The sequence below is a fragment of the Carettochelys insculpta genome, chromosome 1 (assembly GCF_033958435.1).
Source record: "Carettochelys insculpta isolate YL-2023 chromosome 1, ASM3395843v1, whole genome shotgun sequence".
Taxonomy (NCBI): domain Eukaryota; kingdom Metazoa; phylum Chordata; order Testudines; family Carettochelyidae; genus Carettochelys; species Carettochelys insculpta.
The window spans coordinates 147,895,627-147,914,111 of record NC_134137.1 but is presented as its reverse complement, the minus strand read 5'-3'; the positions used below and the strand labels follow the sequence as shown (position 1 = coordinate 147,914,111).

The following is an 18,485-nucleotide window of genomic DNA, read 5'->3' as shown; positions in this document are numbered from 1 at the left end:
GGGGAGCCAGGCAAAATGACTTTGAAGAGGCCAGCTGGAACAAGTCTGCTTGAGGCCTGTCCAGTTGGACTTGGATTACCTGGAAGGGGACTGAACTTTTAAGTGACTTGGCTGGAGCTCTAACCCCAGAAGCCTCAGACAGAGTCAGGCCATTGTGAGGTAGAGGAAGTGACCAATGGGTGAAGGCCATTGATGGAGAGACTCAGCAACGTAATACCCAGACACAAGGGTCCATTGCCAGCCAGACCTTTCTGGGACTTGCCCTGGGGCAGGACCCTATATTGCAAAAAAAGCAAACATGATTCTGGGATGCATTAATAGGTGTGTTGTGAACAAGACACGAGAAGTCATTCTTCCGCTCTACTCTGTGCTGGTTAGGCCTCAGCTGGAGTATTGTGTCCAGTTCTGGGCACCGCAGTTCAAGAAAGATGTGGAGAAATTAGAGAGGGTCCAGAAAAGAGTGACAAGAATGATTAAATGTCTAGACAATGTGACCTATGAAGAAAGGCTGAAATAATTGGGCTTGTTTAGTTTGGAAAAGAGAAGATTGAGGGGAGAAATGATAGCGGTTTTCAGGTATCTAAAAGGGCATCATGAGGAGGGAGAAAACTTATTCTTTTTGGCCTCTGAGGATAGGACAATAGGCAATGGACTTAAACTATAGCAAGGGAGGTTTAGGTTGGACATTAGGAAAAAGTTCCTAACTGTCAGGGTGGTCAAACTGTGGAATAAATTGCCAAGGGAGGTTGTGGAATCTCCATCGCTGGAGATATTTAAGAACAGGTTAGATAGATGTCTATCAGGGATGGTTTAGACAGTACTTGGTCCTGCCATTGGGGCAGGGGCTGGACTCAATGGCCTCTCGAGGTCCCTTCCAGTCCTAGTGTTCTATGATTCTATATACGCTGACAGCAACAGCATGAGCTGTTGTTATACCTTCTGCAGCATTTTTTGTATGTCAGCACGAATATGTCTAATCATTTTAGGTAATATCTTCAGCCATCCTTTTGTTATCTGAGTACGTGAATGCTAATCACATGTAGCACTTCGTGATTGTGTTGTCATGTTTAACCAGGATACGTTTGGTTTTGAATAGTACCCCACCATTCACTCTCTGTAAGGAGTGGAATACCTCTCCTCTCGGCTAGCTTAACTTGTAGTGTTTAGCAATTCTGAACTGGAACGACAGCCTCTGGTCTTGAAATTAAGGGGAAACGTAAATTTCCCTAGCTGTCAGCAGAGACTTTCCCCAGACCTCTATGATACTGTACCCATTTTTTGTACCTTGTCTCTCACTATGATACTTATATTTAGTTATGTTGAAGTAGGTTGTGGAATATCTATTCATCATTATCATCACCATCAACAACCATGGGCTCAGCGCCTGTTGGTGTCTGATGCCTCTCTCACTGTTTCCTTCCATCTTTCCCTGTCCAGTGCAGAATGGCTTAGTTTCTGTTGACTAGCTCCACACCTATCTACTATATCATCTACCCATTCTCTATGGGGTTTGCCTCTCCTGTTTGAACCATCCATTATGCCAAATACCATGGTCTTGATTTTTCGTTCATCGTTCATTCTGCAGATATGCCCAAATAGCCGTAACTTCTGTTGTATAACCTTCTGCAGTAGTTTCTCTTTTGGCTGTATTTTCCTATATAATTCCTCATTGGTGACCTTCTGCATCCATCCTATTCTCAGGATCTTTCCATAACAACTCCTCTCGAATGACAACATTCTTCTCTTCAAATCTTTCATTATCACCCATGTCTCACATACATACAACATGCTGCTGAATACACGTTTTCAAGATGCTCAGCTTTGTTCCTAAGCTAATTGCTTCGCTTTTCCAGATCTTATTCATCACCTCCAAACACACTCTTGCTTTCACTATTCTAGTTGCTATTTCCTTCTTACAGTCTAGACCATACATTACGTTGCTCCCCAGGTAGATGAACTTCTCTACGTTCTCCAGTTTAATCCCATCTACACTGATTTTCCTTCCTATTTCCTTATCTCCAAATACCATTGTTTTTGTTTTATCGTTGCTCAGAATCAGTCCGTACTGCTTCCCTTCCTCGTTTAGCATCTGCACCATTTTTGCTAGCTTCTCTTCATCTTCCTCGTGATAACTATATCATCTACAAACCTCAAGTTGTTAATTCTTTCCCTGTGCACGGATATCCCTTCTACCACTTCCTTGATCTTGTCCATTGCTCTCTCTGTATGCGTGATGAAGAGACTCGGCGACATCAGATTTCTTTGTCATGTACCTCTACATATTCTAAACCAACTTCCTAACTCCCAGCACGTTTTCACTGCTGCCTCCACATTATCACTGATATTCTTCAGCAACTGTATCAGTCTGCTGTCCACTCCACACAACTCCAACACGCCCAGGAATATCCTTTGCCCTCCAAAAATTTAAACAACCTCCTTCCACCTACCTCAAACCCCCCTCTTTCTACTTCATATATTTTGAGGATTTTCCTCCCACCCCCACTCGTCCCATCTTAAGGTGCTTACTGAAATCACACCACCTGATTACAGCGTTTTTGTTTTTGGCCTAGAACTATCATATTGCAATACAACTATCAAATTAAATCTTAGCAACTGTATGTATTTTATACCATTATCTTGATCAGCAGGATTCCAGTCAAAGTCATCATCAGTATCTTGTTTTCAGTCACAACTCCCTTGACTAAAGGTGCAATCAACTGAAAAATTTGAAAAATATCTTAAAAAAAGAGAGAAAAAAGACAATAGCCTGTACGGATGTGCTTTTGTTATGAAAGTTGTTTGCGTAGTTAATACAGTTATCCAAAATCTACATTTAGAATCGTGCTGCAATTCCTGTCTTAACTCTCTGAATATCACCTGTTGTGACTAGTTACTTTAAGAGTTCTCCTCTTATTTCACATAGTTCACTTTTCAGTGGCTGCCTGCTAAGTTTCCTATTGTAATTTAAAATGCATGTTTTTGAGCTATAAAGCTATTAATGACCTGGGATCTGCCAATATGAGATACTCCCTCTCTTATTATATGATATTGCTGCAGCTGTGATCAGCTCCTTCCATTTAAAAGAGAGCCATGACCCTTGAGTTTTTAACTCACCCCCCCTTATATAACACTTACTTTGAAATAGTGTGAATTTATTGGGTTTTAGGGCATATTAAAAGACCATATTGTTTGGTGCACAGCATAGATTAATTCTCTATCTGTAATTTAAATAAGAAGAAATTAAATAAATATGGCACTGTACAATGCTGTAAACAAGCACAAGTCATATTCAGACTGACGTCTCACCAGTCCTTTGAGTCTTCTTATTTTGGGGGTTTAAATCAAACCATTCCGATTATTTTAGCGTACGTCAATGTGGAATTAAGACGGAAGATTCAGAAGGCATTGTTTGGGGTGCCTATGATTATTGTAAATGTCCATTGTCATATGATTGCAGTTTTCTGGAGAAAAATTAGAGTTGGCCTAAAATGTCTCATGCTTGTTCTCAGCCCAAAAGCATGGTGGGCTTTTGTTATTTTTATGATTTGGTAAAATGTCACTGGGTCATGTTTACCTCAAACCCTATTCCTGAAAGACACTCAGACTTCAACTGGCCCTAAATTCTTATTCCACTGCCCTACATGGGTTGAAAGCTTAATAGCTCCACAGGAGACCTTTCTTCCAGCTATACTACAAGGCCTGTGGCAGTGCTGAGTATGTATCTGCCTTCCCCCCACATTAGCCTTCTAAACCACCACATAGGTTCTGGCTTTCTCTCCACGTCCCTCGGCAGCAGAATATCTTCAGCTTCCTGAAGTTCCCACTATGACCTACATCATACTTGTAATGGATAGCTGGTTTCACTTTCCTCAGGAATGGTGAACAGATGAAAATCAGGTGGACAAATTACACATGATCAGTTTACTACACTTACAGAGTGAAGGGGTCCTGTTGACCCTTGGTCCCTCCCATCTTTTTCCATATTCTGCCTAGTGTTGCAGTGCCATGCATTATAACTCCTAGCAGCTGCTGGTGTTTTCTGTAGCCACAAGCTTTGTTTGAAAGGTAGGATAGAAGGATGCTACGAAAACTATACACACTGCACAAGAAAATTAATACCATAGTAAATAAGAATTTACCTTCCTGCTCTGGTTTTGGTACAGGAACTTTCCTGGCCAGGACAGGACCAAAGGCAGCTGCTTCCTATCAGTGCCAAACAATTTACAAGGAGCAGCGAATTAAACTGTTTCAGCGTACCATTTGCCATCATATAGGCTTCATGATACAATAGTGTTGATCAGCAACATTACCAAACCTAAATACCTCGTCCAGACAACAGTTAGGTGCCAATGCCAAACTTTAAAGAACAACAAGCCTTTAATGTTTACCAAGCCAGCAAATGAAATGTGTTTAAAGTGAAGCTAAAAAAGCAGCAGAATCACAAGTTCATGAATGTGGGGTGTGTGTATATGTTATACACACCTAATGATTGGACACGTGTTGCTGCAATGTTTAGTCTCATATCTGTGGGATACAGCACAGTCAGCAATATCATGCTTTGGCAGAAAACTGAAAGCAGGAGCCATAGAAAGCTCAGGATGTTAAAATTTTCACAAAAGTTATAAAACATCATAGGCTCAGTTGTGCTTTGTGAGGAGCAAATAAGCTGTGCTCCAAGTTCTAAATAAGGGTGTTGGTGAGCGGAGTGTTGAACTGGGAAAAAAGGAGGGCTGCTTCTTGGTGATGACCTGCACTACTGAGATTGATTCTGCTATTACGAAACTGGTGTAGTTATAGCCGTGGCTTACACCACACTACTAACAGGAGGAATAGGATTACGCCCAACGAAAGAGAAGCACCCCCTGGGGTTTTTCTAACTCCCAATAGTTATCTAAAACAGCCCATGGGTTGGTGGAATTCATTGGCTGTTATCTATCCCAATTTCTAAGAGCTGTTCCCTATCCCCAAGAAGTGTGAGTTTTGAGTTTCAGGGGATGGGTCTACTTAAGGGTTAATAGGAGGGTATGACACACACACACAAACGACACTCTGTCCTGTAGAACACGGAGGTTCAGTGGATCACGCTTCCCAGCTGAGGCAGCTTGCTTTCAGAACTTCCCGGTCATTGGGTCAAAGCCCTTTCGGGGGTTCTGGGGCGTCTTTGCCTCAGCCTTATATGTGACCCTTACAGGCTCATGAAACTAAAACACAAACACATCAACATATAGACAGACTTGCCACAGGACAGGATACAAACAGACAGAATACAAATGGAGTTAATGAGAGCATTTACTGAGAGCATATACTTACATAGTTAAGCAGATACAGGGATAAGACGCACCGTTGCATCATGTTACTTCAGCTAGCTATACTACTAATACAGATTTTTGTGGTATTGTTAGGTATTCACACCCTACTCTATCTAACTCGTGAGCAAGCGGGAGGAGTGGCAAAGGGTGATCAGGCCTTGTCGCAGACAGCGTCTGGTCTCTCCAGGATTCGGGAGTTCCTCCTCCTCCTTATGTTATAGCCCCGCTTTATAATCCTGCTGTTTGCTGGCTCCACCCGAGGCCTGGCACATCACAGCCTGGTAGCTTCTGCTTCTCTTCACTTGCAGTCCCCCTTAGCCTCTCTTCCCATTTTACACAACTATATCTCATACTTATTTTGTCCTTGTTAAAGTATGCAGCTGGATCCTCTGGGCTGATGGGTCAGAGGCCTTGGTCTCTCCTGTTTTTCAATTTAGGCCGGGAGGATGTGGATGCTGCTGAAGTTACATACTGCTGTTAATGCAGGCTGTATGCAGTCCAGTAAATCCCGGTGCTAACTGATTTAGACTTGCCCAATTTACTCGGTTCCTCATTTCTTGTTCTGGGGTTAATGTTTTAGCCATTTTGTGCTGAGGCATATTTCTGTATAGTATTTTAAAAGGGTCTCTGTACCCTGCCTCCATCCCACGTACCTCACCGCATTGTTCAAGTGCCCATGCATTTCACCTTAACATACCCAAGTGTGGCCAGTCACTTAGGGGTCACCAGGTTATTTTGCACACTTTGAATGCACAGACCCTCATTAGAGTCAGTGGAAAGTGCACTGTCAGAATAGGAAATCAAGGAAGCTTGGTATCTATATAGAGGTACCACCTGTTAGAAAATACAGTACATATGCCCCTCCAAAACTGACCAGCTCTGTTGGCTAGTGTGGAGGGCAGGGAGGACCATACCCCTGCCTTTTTCTTTTTGTCTTTATGATGTCTGGAATCAAGAGGAGTGTGCCACCTAAACTGTTTTGAAGTCAAGGATTGTGAACAAGTTCTCACATAAAACTCGTTTAAGCCAAACTTGGAAAAGTTGATGCAGGTTTGCTGCAGGATTGGAGACAGGAGATCTGTTCTCTGTTGTTCATATCAATGTCCTTTCATACGCTTCGCAACAGAGAATGCTCAAACAAGTAGAAATGCTCATCTCAGCATCAGCCTGGAAGATGGAGCCAAACCCCTTCAACCTGTATGATATATTCCAGTTTAGGGAACTGGAAAACTGAGGTTTTCAACTGATTGTCTGCCTGATGTAAGTATTTTGACAATCTGAGAGCAGGAGCAGTGTTATTGTAGAAGACAGCATGGCGCTGTCTATATAGAAATGGTACAGCTACTCGCAAACAGCACAATAGAGAATTCAGCTTCCAGTGATGGAGGATATACTGATGTATCTGATGACATTAAGAGCCTGAAGGTACTACTTTTAGGGGACAAAAGCCATTGAACTATTGATTATTAACAATGCTAGTTTGGCAGTTCTCTAGGCAAGAATGCACTAGCCATCCACAGAATACATGCCGTATTTAGTTCAGGTTTCCCTCACATTGCTAGATGGGAGGAGCTACAGAAATTATAAAATTGCTTATCCATGTCACTGGATTATATTGTTCACCAACACTGTAATATTCTAAAAGCCATTTCTTTCCCATGCATGAACAGGATTTACAGTTGAGATGAAAGTTTGGTTCAAGTAGCCACTGCTAACTTTGGGCCTATTTCAACAAAGCACTTGAGGATGTATGTGAGTCCCACTGAAGATCAAGACAAACCACCTTCCTAAAAAATGGAGCTTCTAGTGCCTTAATCACCATCTGAAGTTTTCCTCTTACTACCAAAGTGACAAAAAAGATTTTCCTGTACCTACACCAGCTTGAGGTTTGTGACAACTGTTATTCAAAGAACCAGTCCCAGAATCCTGTGCACCCATCAGTAAATACACACGGGTGTGTGCATGCTTGCCCTCAAGGCAGTTAGGTTGCTGCTGAACTGAGCAGAGAAAAGACACCTTTGAAATACTATGTGTGCATAGATGGATTCCTAAGCACTTGTCTTCTCTTGTTGCACTTGCAGCTTTCATATCACCAAGATCATTGCTTAAATCTCTTGGATAATTGTCTTACCTCAGGTTAAGACTAATATATATATATATTAGCTATATATATTTCTGGTTCTTTACGCAGGAGTAAGTACACAGAGGCTGAGTGTAAGGCCTCCAGTAACATTTTATGGTCATTCCACATATCTGGGCGGCACATTAGCAAAAGGAGTTGTGGCTGTAAAAATGCTTGCCAGACTGAAAATGCAACTGCAGTATGATCTGTTCCAGAAAGAGCAAAGTGGTGTAACTAAAGACAGGAGCTACCACAATGGTCTGTTTTATTGAATTACAGTACAGCTTCATTTGGGAGACATACCTGCAAGTGGAACTGTGTGCTGTTAATGCCCCAAGTGAAGAACTCTCATGTAAATACAGTATGAATAGAGGGCTCTGCCCCTGCTCACTATGCTTGGCAACCATCTTCCCTTCCTGGGGGGGCTGTGGAGCCATGAAGCCAGCTCTCCCCACCTCCACCTTTTCCTGCATGGCAGACAGACGCATTTGCATCATGACATCATTCTGTTGCCCAGGAGGAAAAAAATGCTGTATATAGAGAGAGACAAGGAAGCAAATGTTGCCTTTGAATCTGTTTTTTTTTTTTTAATGTGAAAAGTTACACTCTGGTTCTCATATTCCAACTGTCAAGTAACCATAGGGTATTACAAAAAAGTTGATGTCTTTCAGATATATTAGAGCGTATAAAAGGAGGACAAAAAGCTTCTTGCAAAAATTACATACAAATAAACTTCTGCTGACTTAGATGGCTGTGGTTATGTCAGGATAATTTATCTTCTACACTGCTAAGGGTAGGTAGCAATCTCCGGAACCAAAAAATGTGACTTGTCATGTTCTGCAGATGCATAAATAAATACACATTCTTTCAGAAGTTCCCAGCACGGGTGTTGATTGATATCACCCGTGACATTTTTTTTTAAAAGCAGCACCACTTGCGTAATGCCCCTGTTGTGACAACACACTATGACTTTTCACAGATTATAGCATGGGGGCTGGCAGAATTGCTGGGCCCCTGGGCAAGGTTTGTGTGTGGGGACCAGGTCTGCACTGCAGAAAGGGGCAGGGCCTTTGGCAGAAGGAGTGGGGCTAGGGACAGCCAGCTAGTCAGCACAGCCAAGACTGTGCTGTGTCCCGACCCAGCCCTCAGATGCACCTGGAGTTCTGGCGCTCAGGCAGCAATTTAAAAGGCCCCGAGCTCCCACCTGCTGCTGTGGCAGTGGCAGCTCTGGAACCTCAGGCCCTTTTCTATTGGCAAGCTTGGATTACAGTACTAGTATGTGCAGGGCTTGGAGCTGAGGTGAACTGTGTTTGCTGTGTAATGGAACAACCACCCCACTAAGATTTGGGGTTTGATTTTGCACACCTGTGGGAATGCACTAAATTGAATTATCAGGGGTGGACAATTGACCCCTGTACTCCTCAATCTCACGAGGAGTGAGAGGTCGATGGGGAAGTTTCTCCTGTCGACCTCTCTCAGTGAGGACAGCCAGGTAAGTCGACTGTAGATAAGTTGATGCCAGCTACACAATTGCCATAGCTGGAACTGCGTGTCTACAATCGACTTTAAGATCTAGTGTAGACCTGACCTTAGGCTATCTGGAGAACGTTATTTGATCAAAAATAGTAGTAATGACATAATGTAACACAGGAACAACTCAGTAAAACTGTATACTTAGAAATACTTTTTCAGCACCTGTTCCAGACAGTGAGATAATGGTGCAGCCAAAAAGGGAGATGAAGCATTCTAACAGTATGAACAGGCTTGTGCAAAGAGCCATTAAAGAATTTAGGAACCCTGTGTATGGTCAAGCAAACATCAGAAGTCTATCTGAAGAAAATTCTGGGGTTCAGTGCTTAGGATGTGCTGCATATTGTAGCGCAAAAGAAGTAGGGTCGAGAGCCATCTTGTAAACAATTCCGAGGCAGTGGATTTCTGAGAAGCTGTTGTCATGAAAGTGACTGGGCAGCCTTCTGGAGGGTTGGTGATGGTGGAGCTCACGTTGAGCACATCCTTCATTCCTGTTCCAGCAGGGCCTTGGCACAAATGTTACTGATAGTGTGGCTTGACGGTTAAGGGTCAAGTATGACAAATGTAGAGGGGAGTTTTCAGGACCCCCCTTCTGTAAAAGCATAAGTTGGACCAACATACAGCAGAAAAGGCCAAAAGTGAAAACAGAAATGTAGATAAACTGAGACAGTTTATTAGAATGTGATATGGAGTCAATCAATGGAACAATATTTTTATAGGATGTTATCTATAAACAGTGCAACAGTATGGACAAGTGAGTCATTACAGAACAAAAGACACCCAACCAAAGCAAAGGTAAGTTTTCCTTTACCTGCACTTGGTTTCACCTCTTTGCAGAAGCAATTGCTGTATATAAAATTATTTGTAGATATTTGTGCTCACAGAAGTTCACTTGGTTTTAAAAATGTGGCTTGGTTTATAATTTGAAGGTAGTTTATTTTTCATCCAGGAAATGCATATGACATCATTAAAATTTTAGTCTCCACCCACCTCTGCAAACACACATAAATATGATAATATTTCTTATATCTCACCTATGCTATCACAATGTCCTCTTAATGAGGCAGCCATCTTGGAAGAATAACTGCATGGCATGACAGAAATCTTCAGTCACCTCTCTCACCCACTTCTGCAGCAAATGTAGCAGGGGTATTTCAGGGCCCCAGTTCGTCCCCAGAGCAGGTCTATTTTGTGCACATACTGACATTTCACTTTTTTGAGTGCTTGACTTTGCAAATGTTAAAACATTCTTTTAATATTTTGAGTTGTATAATTGAAAGGATTGCTAATAGCAAAACAGCAACAGTGGTCAGTGTGCACGCCACATCATGGCAAACAGACTGGTGTACAAATGACAATGATTTTATGTAATGCTATCCAAGCTTAACCAAAATCTGTTAAAATGCACAGTGCCATCTGATGACTTCATATGTCTGAAAGAATGGCTTTGCTCATCATTCATTGCTGTGGGTAAAACGTGCACAATGTTTCCGCCCCCGCCCCCCCAAAACTTTTCATACCCCACTACAGATTACAATCTGCACGCCCCTCCACCATGTGAGAACCTCAGATGTTAACGTTACTTACATTCTATGAAAGGTGTTACTACAATTTTCCTTGTTAATTAACCTCCCTTCCAGGAAAGTCAACGATGAAGTCTTTAACAATACAAAAAGCAGGGTTTGATGACTCAGGGAGAAATGCACCCACATTATAAGACAACAAAATAATTGCTAAACAAATGTCAAAAGGGATTTCTTAATGGAGAACTTTTGAATGGACTCTTAAAAGACAAGATGGTTTAAATATTTGCAAGTGTTTACTGTAAATTTGTGACTTCTTATAAATGAAGATTAGAGGATTTTTATTTTACTGTTGGGAGACCCGCCTGGCCATCTTGTGGGAGCTCATATGCAAGGCTTGATCCAGTAGGCCAGCTCTGAGCACACTTGGGTGCAGGGGAGTAGGGATTCTGTGAATCCTGATTCTGAGCTTTAGAAACATGAAGAGGTAGTCAGCTGCGTAAATTCTTTTGTGAATCTTGGCCTCAAGTTCCTAAATCCCATTATCTTTCACTAAGACCTAAGTTCCCAAGTCTCTTAGTTGCTATTGAAAATTTAACCTTAGTTTGTAACAGTTTTGATTGTTTATTTGAGAAAATTAATTTGTGAATGCTAGTGAGTAAATGGAATTCTGTTCTTCCAGGAGTGCACAAAAAACCCTGAATAATCTATGAAAAGTTTACAGGCATAATAATGTATAACAATAAGGATTGGCACAGGAACATCAAGTAACCTCAGCACATTACAATGGGTCTGTCAGTGGAATTACACTGATGAAAATCTGGAATAATGTAGCAGTGAATCAGGCTCAATGAACCTGTATTTGATGCATAATATAGAATTTTAGAAAATACTGTGCAGACAATTTCAGTGTGATATTTTATTTAAGGTGCGTACCATTGTTTGTTCTGCCTGAGCTTCTTCTGTTAGGTTTTTTTGCACTAAGATCAAGTAAGCTGTGGCTTTGCCTATGCATTTTGTATGACAGAAGAATCATTTATGCTAAATAAACAGCGGGAAGTAAACCAAAAAAGCCTGTGAGCAGCTCATGACCAGAAATATGTAACCAAATGAGCAAAAGTAAATGTACCTTTGTGTTTGCGTTAGAATTTGTTAGGAAAACATGACTATTACATTTTTTTTGTACCATTCCTTGACAACACATTTTATCAAATGAAATGATACTAGGTGAAGCACCTGCCCAATAAGTCAGACAGACAAGAATATGAAACAAACCATGCAACTTCAAAAGATCATGATATTGCCTGACCACTCCCACACCCCACCAAAAAAAAGTTAAGGCCTTGAAAGAATACATTAGAAAGAGAAGTTACTCACTTGTAGTAACGATGGTTCTTCGAGATGTGTCCCCGTGGGTGCTCCACAGTAGGTGTCGGGCAGATCGGAATTCTTCTAGCAGTTTCCACTGGATCGTGCATGCACCGATGCACGCCGCTCCCTTGCGTGCCCTCGGTCATGTGCACGATCCGGTCCCCGCCAGTTCCTTGACCAACTGCCCCGGATGCTCCTGAAAAACACCGGACAGAGATCCGAAGCGGGGAGGATGGGCGGGTAGTGGAGCACCCACGGGGACACATCTCGAAGAACCATCATTACTACAAGTGAGTAACTTCTCTTTCTTCTTCGAGTGGTCCCCGTGGGTGCTCCACAGTAGGTGACTACCCAGCAGTAACCCCAAGTAAGGAGGTGGGTACTCGATTCATGTGCAGCTTGCCCCCGAGAGGACTGCTGTCGACGGACGGGTATCCTCATCGAACACCCGATGCAGGGCGTAATGCTTAGCGAAGGTGTCGTAGGATGACCAAGTTGCCGCTCTGCAAATGTCTTTCAACGCGATTCCCTTGACGAAGGCCGTTGATGCCACCACCACTCTGGTGGAGTGAGCCCTGGGCGGGGCTAGCAAAGGGGTCTTTCGAAGCTCGTAGCACAGTTTTATACAGGACACAATGTGCTTTGAAATTCTCTGGGAAGAGAGGCCTTCCCCTTTCGACCTGGGAGCGAGAAACACGAGAAACCTGTCCGTTTTCTGGAAGGGCTTAGTTCTGTCTATGTGAAAGGCCAATGCCCTCCTCACATCTAGGAGATGCAGGCGCGCCTCCTTGCTGGAGCTGTGAGGCTTCAGGTAAAACGAGGATAATACTATTGTTTCGTTCATGTGGAACTCTGAGGAAACTTTCGGAACGAAGGCTAGGTGTAACCGTAAGATCACCGCCTCCTTTGACAATACTGTGCAGGGCGGCATTGCCATCACTGCTGCGAGCCTGCTCACCCTGTGGGCTGACGTAATCGCAAGAAGGAAGGTCGTTTTCATGGTAAGTAGTCAGAGGGGTGCCTTGGCTAATGGTTTGAAGAGTGGTCCCGATAGCGTGTGGAGTACCAAGCCCAAACTCCACAACAGTGGTAGCGGTTTTCGAGGAGGGTACAGGTTTACCAGCCCCTTCAAGAGCCTTGTGACGATAGGATGGGTGAATACGGTGGGCCCTTCCTCTTTGTGCCGAAAAGCTGATATAGCTGCGAGGTGGACCTTTAGCAAGGATAGAGAGAGTCCGTCTTGTTTGAGGTCCAGCAGGTATTCTAGAATTACAGTTATAGGAACGTCAAGAGGAGCTAACTGTTGGAAGAGCACCAGGTGGTAAAGCGTGTCCATTTCTGTTCATAAGTCCTCCTGGTGGAGGTCCTTCAGCTACACTCTAAGACTTGTCTTACTCCCTCCGTACACGTGCTCTCTAAGGCGCTGAGCCATGGATTAACCATGCTTGTAGGCGCAGTCCCTGAGGGTGCGGGTGTACTATGGACCCCTGAGCCTGCGTGAGTAAGTCCGGCGCTACCAGTAGGGGTAGTGGTGGACGATCCAACATGTGCAGAAGCAGGGGAAACCATTGTTGTCGGTCCCAAGTTGGAACTATGAGTATCATGCGAGCTCTCTCCCTGCTGGCTTTCTGCAGAACCCTGCGTATAAGTGTTGTGGGGAGGAAACACGTAGAGTAGAGGGCCCTTCCATGAGATCATGAAGGTGTCCCCCAGGGACCCCCACCGTATTCCTGCTCTGGAGCAGTACTGAGGGCACTTCTTGTTGCGCTGGGAGGCAAACAAATCAACTTGGGGAAATCCCCAGGTGTGAAATATGTGTCGTAGCAGGTCGGAGCAGATCTGCCATTCGTGCGTGAGTGCAAAGCGCCTGCTAGGTGATCTGCCTTCACGTTGTGGGCTCCCGGCAAGTACGAGGCTTTCAACGTTATGTTGTTGGCAATGCACCAATTCCACAATCGGACTGCTTCTGTGCATAGCGCACAGGACCATGCCCCTCCTTGTCGATTGATGTAGACCATGGTGGAGGTATTGTCGGTATTCATCCCGACTACTTTGCCGTGCAGGTACTTCCGAAAATGTCTGCACGCATTGAACACTGTTCTGAGCTCCAGTACATTTATGTGCAGTGTCTGTTCCGCGGGGGACCATAGCCCTTGCGTCACCTTGCTGCCAATGTGCGCTCCCCATCCCATGTGGGAGGCATCGGTTGTAAGAAAAATGGAAATTTGTGGTTGGTGGAAGGGCACTCCCACTAGCAGGTTCTTGGGATCTGCCCACCACGCTAGCGACTTCTGTACCTCCGTCGTGGGCAATACTACCCTATGGACGGAATGGGCTGCTGGTCTGTAAACACTCGCCAGCCAATGCTGCAGGCTTCGCATGTGTAACCTGGCATTCTGTACCACAAACGTGGCTGCCGCCATGTGCCCCAACAGTTGCAGGCATGTTAGGATCGGCACCGCGGGGCTGTACATCATGACTTGCACCAAGGATTTGATGGCGCAAAAGCGGGCGTCGGCCAGGTATACTCTTGATGCGATAGAGTTTATGCGCACCCCTATGAACTCTATATTTTGCGTGGGTTCGGTCTTTGACTTTGCAAGGTTGATAACTAGGCCCAGCGAAGTAAACGTGTTCGCGGTGACGCGTATCATGTGTAGGACCTCTGCCTTTGAGGCCCCTTTCAGTAGGCAGTCGTCCAGATATGGAAAAATAAACACACCCTGCCAGTGCAGGTAAGCTGATACCACTGCCAGGGTTTTGGTAAAAACTCTGGGTGCCGAGGATAGGCCGAACGGAAGAACCCTGTATTGGAAGTGTTTCCCGCCGACCGTGAAGCAGAGGAAGCGTCTGTGTGCCGGGTGGATTGTTATATGAAAGTAAGCATCTTGTAAGTCGAGGGCTGCAAGCCAGTCTCCATCATCCAGTGCTGTAAGTATGGAGGCAACTGTAATCATCCGGAAGCGCTGCTTGCGCAAGTATCGGTTGAGGCCCCGTAGGTCCAAAATCGGCCTCCAGCTTCCTGTTTTCTTCTCTGTTAGGAAGTAGCATGAGTAAAAACCTTTCCCTCAGAATTGTTCCGGCACTCTTTCCACCGCCCCTATGAACATGAGGTGATCTATCTCCTGCTTCAGCCTCGCCTTGTGAGAGGGGTCCCTGAGAATAGGCCGGGTGGGAGGTTTCATCGGTGGTAGTGACTGGAAGGGGATCGTGTAACCCATGGCTATAATTTCCAGCACCCATTTGTCTGTTGTGATCTTTTGCCATTGGGAGTGGAACGGTTTGAGGCGATGATGGAACATGAGGTGAGAGTGGCATTGAGCAATGGTGTTGATAGTGCAGTCCTCGACATACCCGTCAAATTTGCTGCCTCTGGGCTTGCCCCAAGGTTGTGCGACTTTGTTGAGAACGCCGCCTGGGGGCCCTGTACTGTTGCTGCTGTTGATGGCACCCTTGGTCATAGGCTCACTGATATTGTGCGTGTTGTGGTCGGTAAGCGTAGCGCCGTTGCTGAGGATAAAACTCCTTTTTCTTGTATGGAGGAGTGTAGATACCCAAGGTCTTAAGTGTGGCCCTCGAATCTTTGCTAGAGTGGAGGACCAAGTCGGTTGATTCTGCAAACAGCTTTTGCTTGTCAAAGGGAAGATCCACGATCTTTGCCTGTAGATCTCTGGGGATACCAGACCTCTGGAGCCAGGATTCCCTACGCATTACCACTGCTGCGGCTGTTGAGCGTGCCGCTGTGTCCGCCACGTCCAGGCAATCTGAACTCCCGTTTGCGAGGCCGAGTAGCCCTCCTGGACGATCGCCTTTAACACTGGCTTCTTGTCCTCTGGGAGGGAATCCATGAGAGAGGTGAGGCTAGAGTAATTGTGAAAGTTATGGTTTGATAAACATGCCGCGTAGTTTGCCATCCTCAATAATAAGGTAGAGGAGGAGTAGACCTTCCTGCCGAACAGCTCTACTTTCTTAGCATCTTTATCTGACCCCCCTGATTTGTACTGAGGCGTCTTCGACCTCTGCTGGGACGATTCGACCACCAAAGAATTGGGCTGTGGGTGGCTAAACAGGAATTCCATGCCCTTGGCTGGAACGAAGTATTTCTTATCTGCCCTTTTATTCGTGGGCGGAATAGAGGCTGGAGTCTGCCATATGTTAGTGGCTGACTCCATAATGGCTTCGTCCAGTGGGATAGTGATTTTAGATGAAGCTGGGGGTCTCAAATTTTTCAGGAGTTTATGATGCTTCTCCTGTACCTCTGCTATTTGAATGTCCTGCGTGTATGCTACTCTTTTGAACAGCTCTTGGAATTGTTTAAGGTCATCCAGAGGGGAGACATCCCCGGGGACAATTGCCTCATCTGGGGAGGATGAGGAGGAACCGCTGGGATAAACCTCCCCCAAGTCCTCTGGCTCCCGAGTTCGCTGGTATGCTTGCTTCTTCGTGGGCTGTGAAGGAAAGTCTCGGGACTCTGGACCTAACTCTCCCTGGGACAGCTGCGTTCCTCTCCCAGAGCGAGAGCGTACACGGGAGTATTGGCGAGGAGGGGGAGGGGATCTGCCCCTGGATCTAGACCTCCGATGTTGGTGTTCGGTATGATGAGGACGGCCATAACAACATGGACAAGGGCCCAGTGATGGAGACCTGGACCATTGAAGCTGGTTTGTGATAGTACTCACAGGGATCCATGCCCAAAAAGGGTGAAGGAGGCCTGAGCCAAGGCGAAGGTGGTTGGAGGAACGGGGAGGGAGGTCCGAAATAAGCCGGTGAAGTTGCCGCCCGGCGACGCAGTGTGTGTATCACGGGGGGGAGGGGGCTGGGTGATAAGGGCATCGCAGCCCTGTCTGGAGATGGACTGAGGTGCCAGGTTTTGGCTCTAGGTTTCCCCCGCCCCTGCAGGGTGGGCGGTGCCCCCTCCTGTGCCGGGGATCTCGGCCCCGCTGTCGGTGCCGCGCTCGGTACTGTCACAAGCGGTGTAGCGCGGGTAGCTTCCTCCAGCGCCACTGGGCCCCATGCTGGGTGCCCCTGCGCCGTCGGTGCCATGATAGCCGGTGCCAAGTGAGGCGGTGCCGCCGATTCCGGTGCTTGCCGCGCTGGCGCCTGCAGCACCCTCCGTGCCAACTGCTGCATAGTCGGAGGCCCGGCCCCAGCCATGTGCGCAACCGCGCTGCTGCTTTCATCAGCCCGCGGCTGAGGGCTATGCATTCCACTCATCCTGCTCACTGGAACCGCTGGCAAGGATCGAGCTGAGGAGAGTTTCCTCTTCTTTTGCACAGAGGGGGTCAAAGACGCCGCCTTCCTTTTCTGTGACCCAGAGGGCCCTTCTGTGTGAGGCTTTTCCGGCAGCACAGGCTGGAGGGCCTTATCAAACAAGATCATTTTGAGCCTCATCTCTCTGTCCTTCCTGGCCCTGGCTGTAAGCTTAGTGCAGTGCGAACACTTCTGGGTAACATGGGACTCCCCCAGGCAACGAATGCACTCACTATGCCCATCAGAGGCCGGCATAGCCTCACGGCATGACTCACATTTCTTAAACCCCGAGGTAGCCATTGCGGTGAGTCTTTACTGTTAATAGGGTACTTAGACGCTAATCAGTGCGTTCTACAACCCAAATAACATTCACGGCCTTCAGGGTAGCGGACGGCTTAAACAGCCTTCTTTGTCCGCCCCTCTCCCTTCCGTTCCTCTTCTCTCTACTATTTTGTATGCTTTTTTTTTTCACTTTTTTTTTTTGTATAATAGTAAAAACAACGAGCTAACAAGTTAAACAACTATCTTATCTGTCTCAGGCTTTGGAGCCGGAGCGGATTCTGTCTGCAGCCGTTGGCGGTTGAGAAGGAACTGGCGGGGACTGGATCGTGCACATGACCGAGGGCACGCAAGGGAGCGGCGCGCATTGGCGCATGCGCGATCCAGTGAAAACTGCTAGAAGAATTCCGATCTGCGGTGCCGGACGAGCCCAACACCTACTGTGGAGCACCCACGGGGACCACTCGAACAAGAAGTAAAGAAATTCTATATTTAAAGCAGAAATGTATCCTATTCCTTAAATACGTACGGTGAAACAGGAGGAAATTGTAGTCATCATCATCATCAATAACCATGGGCTCAGCACCCATTGGTGTCTGATGCCTCTCTCACTATTCCCTTCCATCTTTCCCTGTCCAGTGCAAAGTGGCTTAGTTTCTGTAGACTAGCTCCGCACCAATCTACTACATCATCTATCCATTCTCTGTGGGGTCTGCCTCTCCTATTTGAACCGTCCATTATGCCAAATACCACGGTCTTGATTTTTCATTCATTGTTCATTCTGCAAATATGCCCAAATAGTTGTAGCTTCCCTTTTATAACCTTCTGCAGCAGGTTCTCTTTCGGCTGTATTTTTCTATATAATTCCTCCTTGGTGACCTTCTGCATCCATCCTATTCTCAGAATCTTTCTATAACAACTCCTTTTGAATGCCAATATTCTTCTCTTCAAATCTTTTGTTATCGCTCATGTCTCACATCCGTACAACCTGCTGCTGAATACACACGTTTTCAAGACGCTCACTTTATTCTTAAGCTAATAGGTTTGCTTTTTCAGATCTTATCCATCGCCTTCAAACTCGCTCTTGCTTTTGCTATTCTA

General features: G+C 45.6%; 1 protein-coding gene and 1 long non-coding RNA gene across 2 annotated transcripts in view; one reads left to right on the top strand and one right to left on the bottom strand.

The window, feature by feature from the left end:
• EGFL6 (EGF like domain multiple 6) overlaps nt 1-18,485 on the bottom strand; it is a 75,362-nt gene that overhangs the window by 4,707 nt on the left and 52,170 nt on the right. Inside the window, 3 exon segments of the mRNA XM_074992880.1 lie at nt 2,631-2,717; nt 4,140-4,203; nt 7,019-7,032. Coding sequence (XP_074848981.1) covers nt 2,631-2,717; nt 4,140-4,203; nt 7,019-7,032 — 165 coding nt within the window.
• The window catches only part of LOC142012580 (uncharacterized), a 52,808-nt gene that overhangs the window by 24,176 nt on the left and 10,147 nt on the right, over nt 1-18,485 (top strand). Inside the window, exon 2 of the long non-coding RNA XR_012645404.1 lies at nt 17,645-17,859. This is a non-coding gene — a long non-coding RNA (uncharacterized LOC142012580). The remainder of the gene's footprint in view (nt 1-17,644; nt 17,860-18,485) is intronic.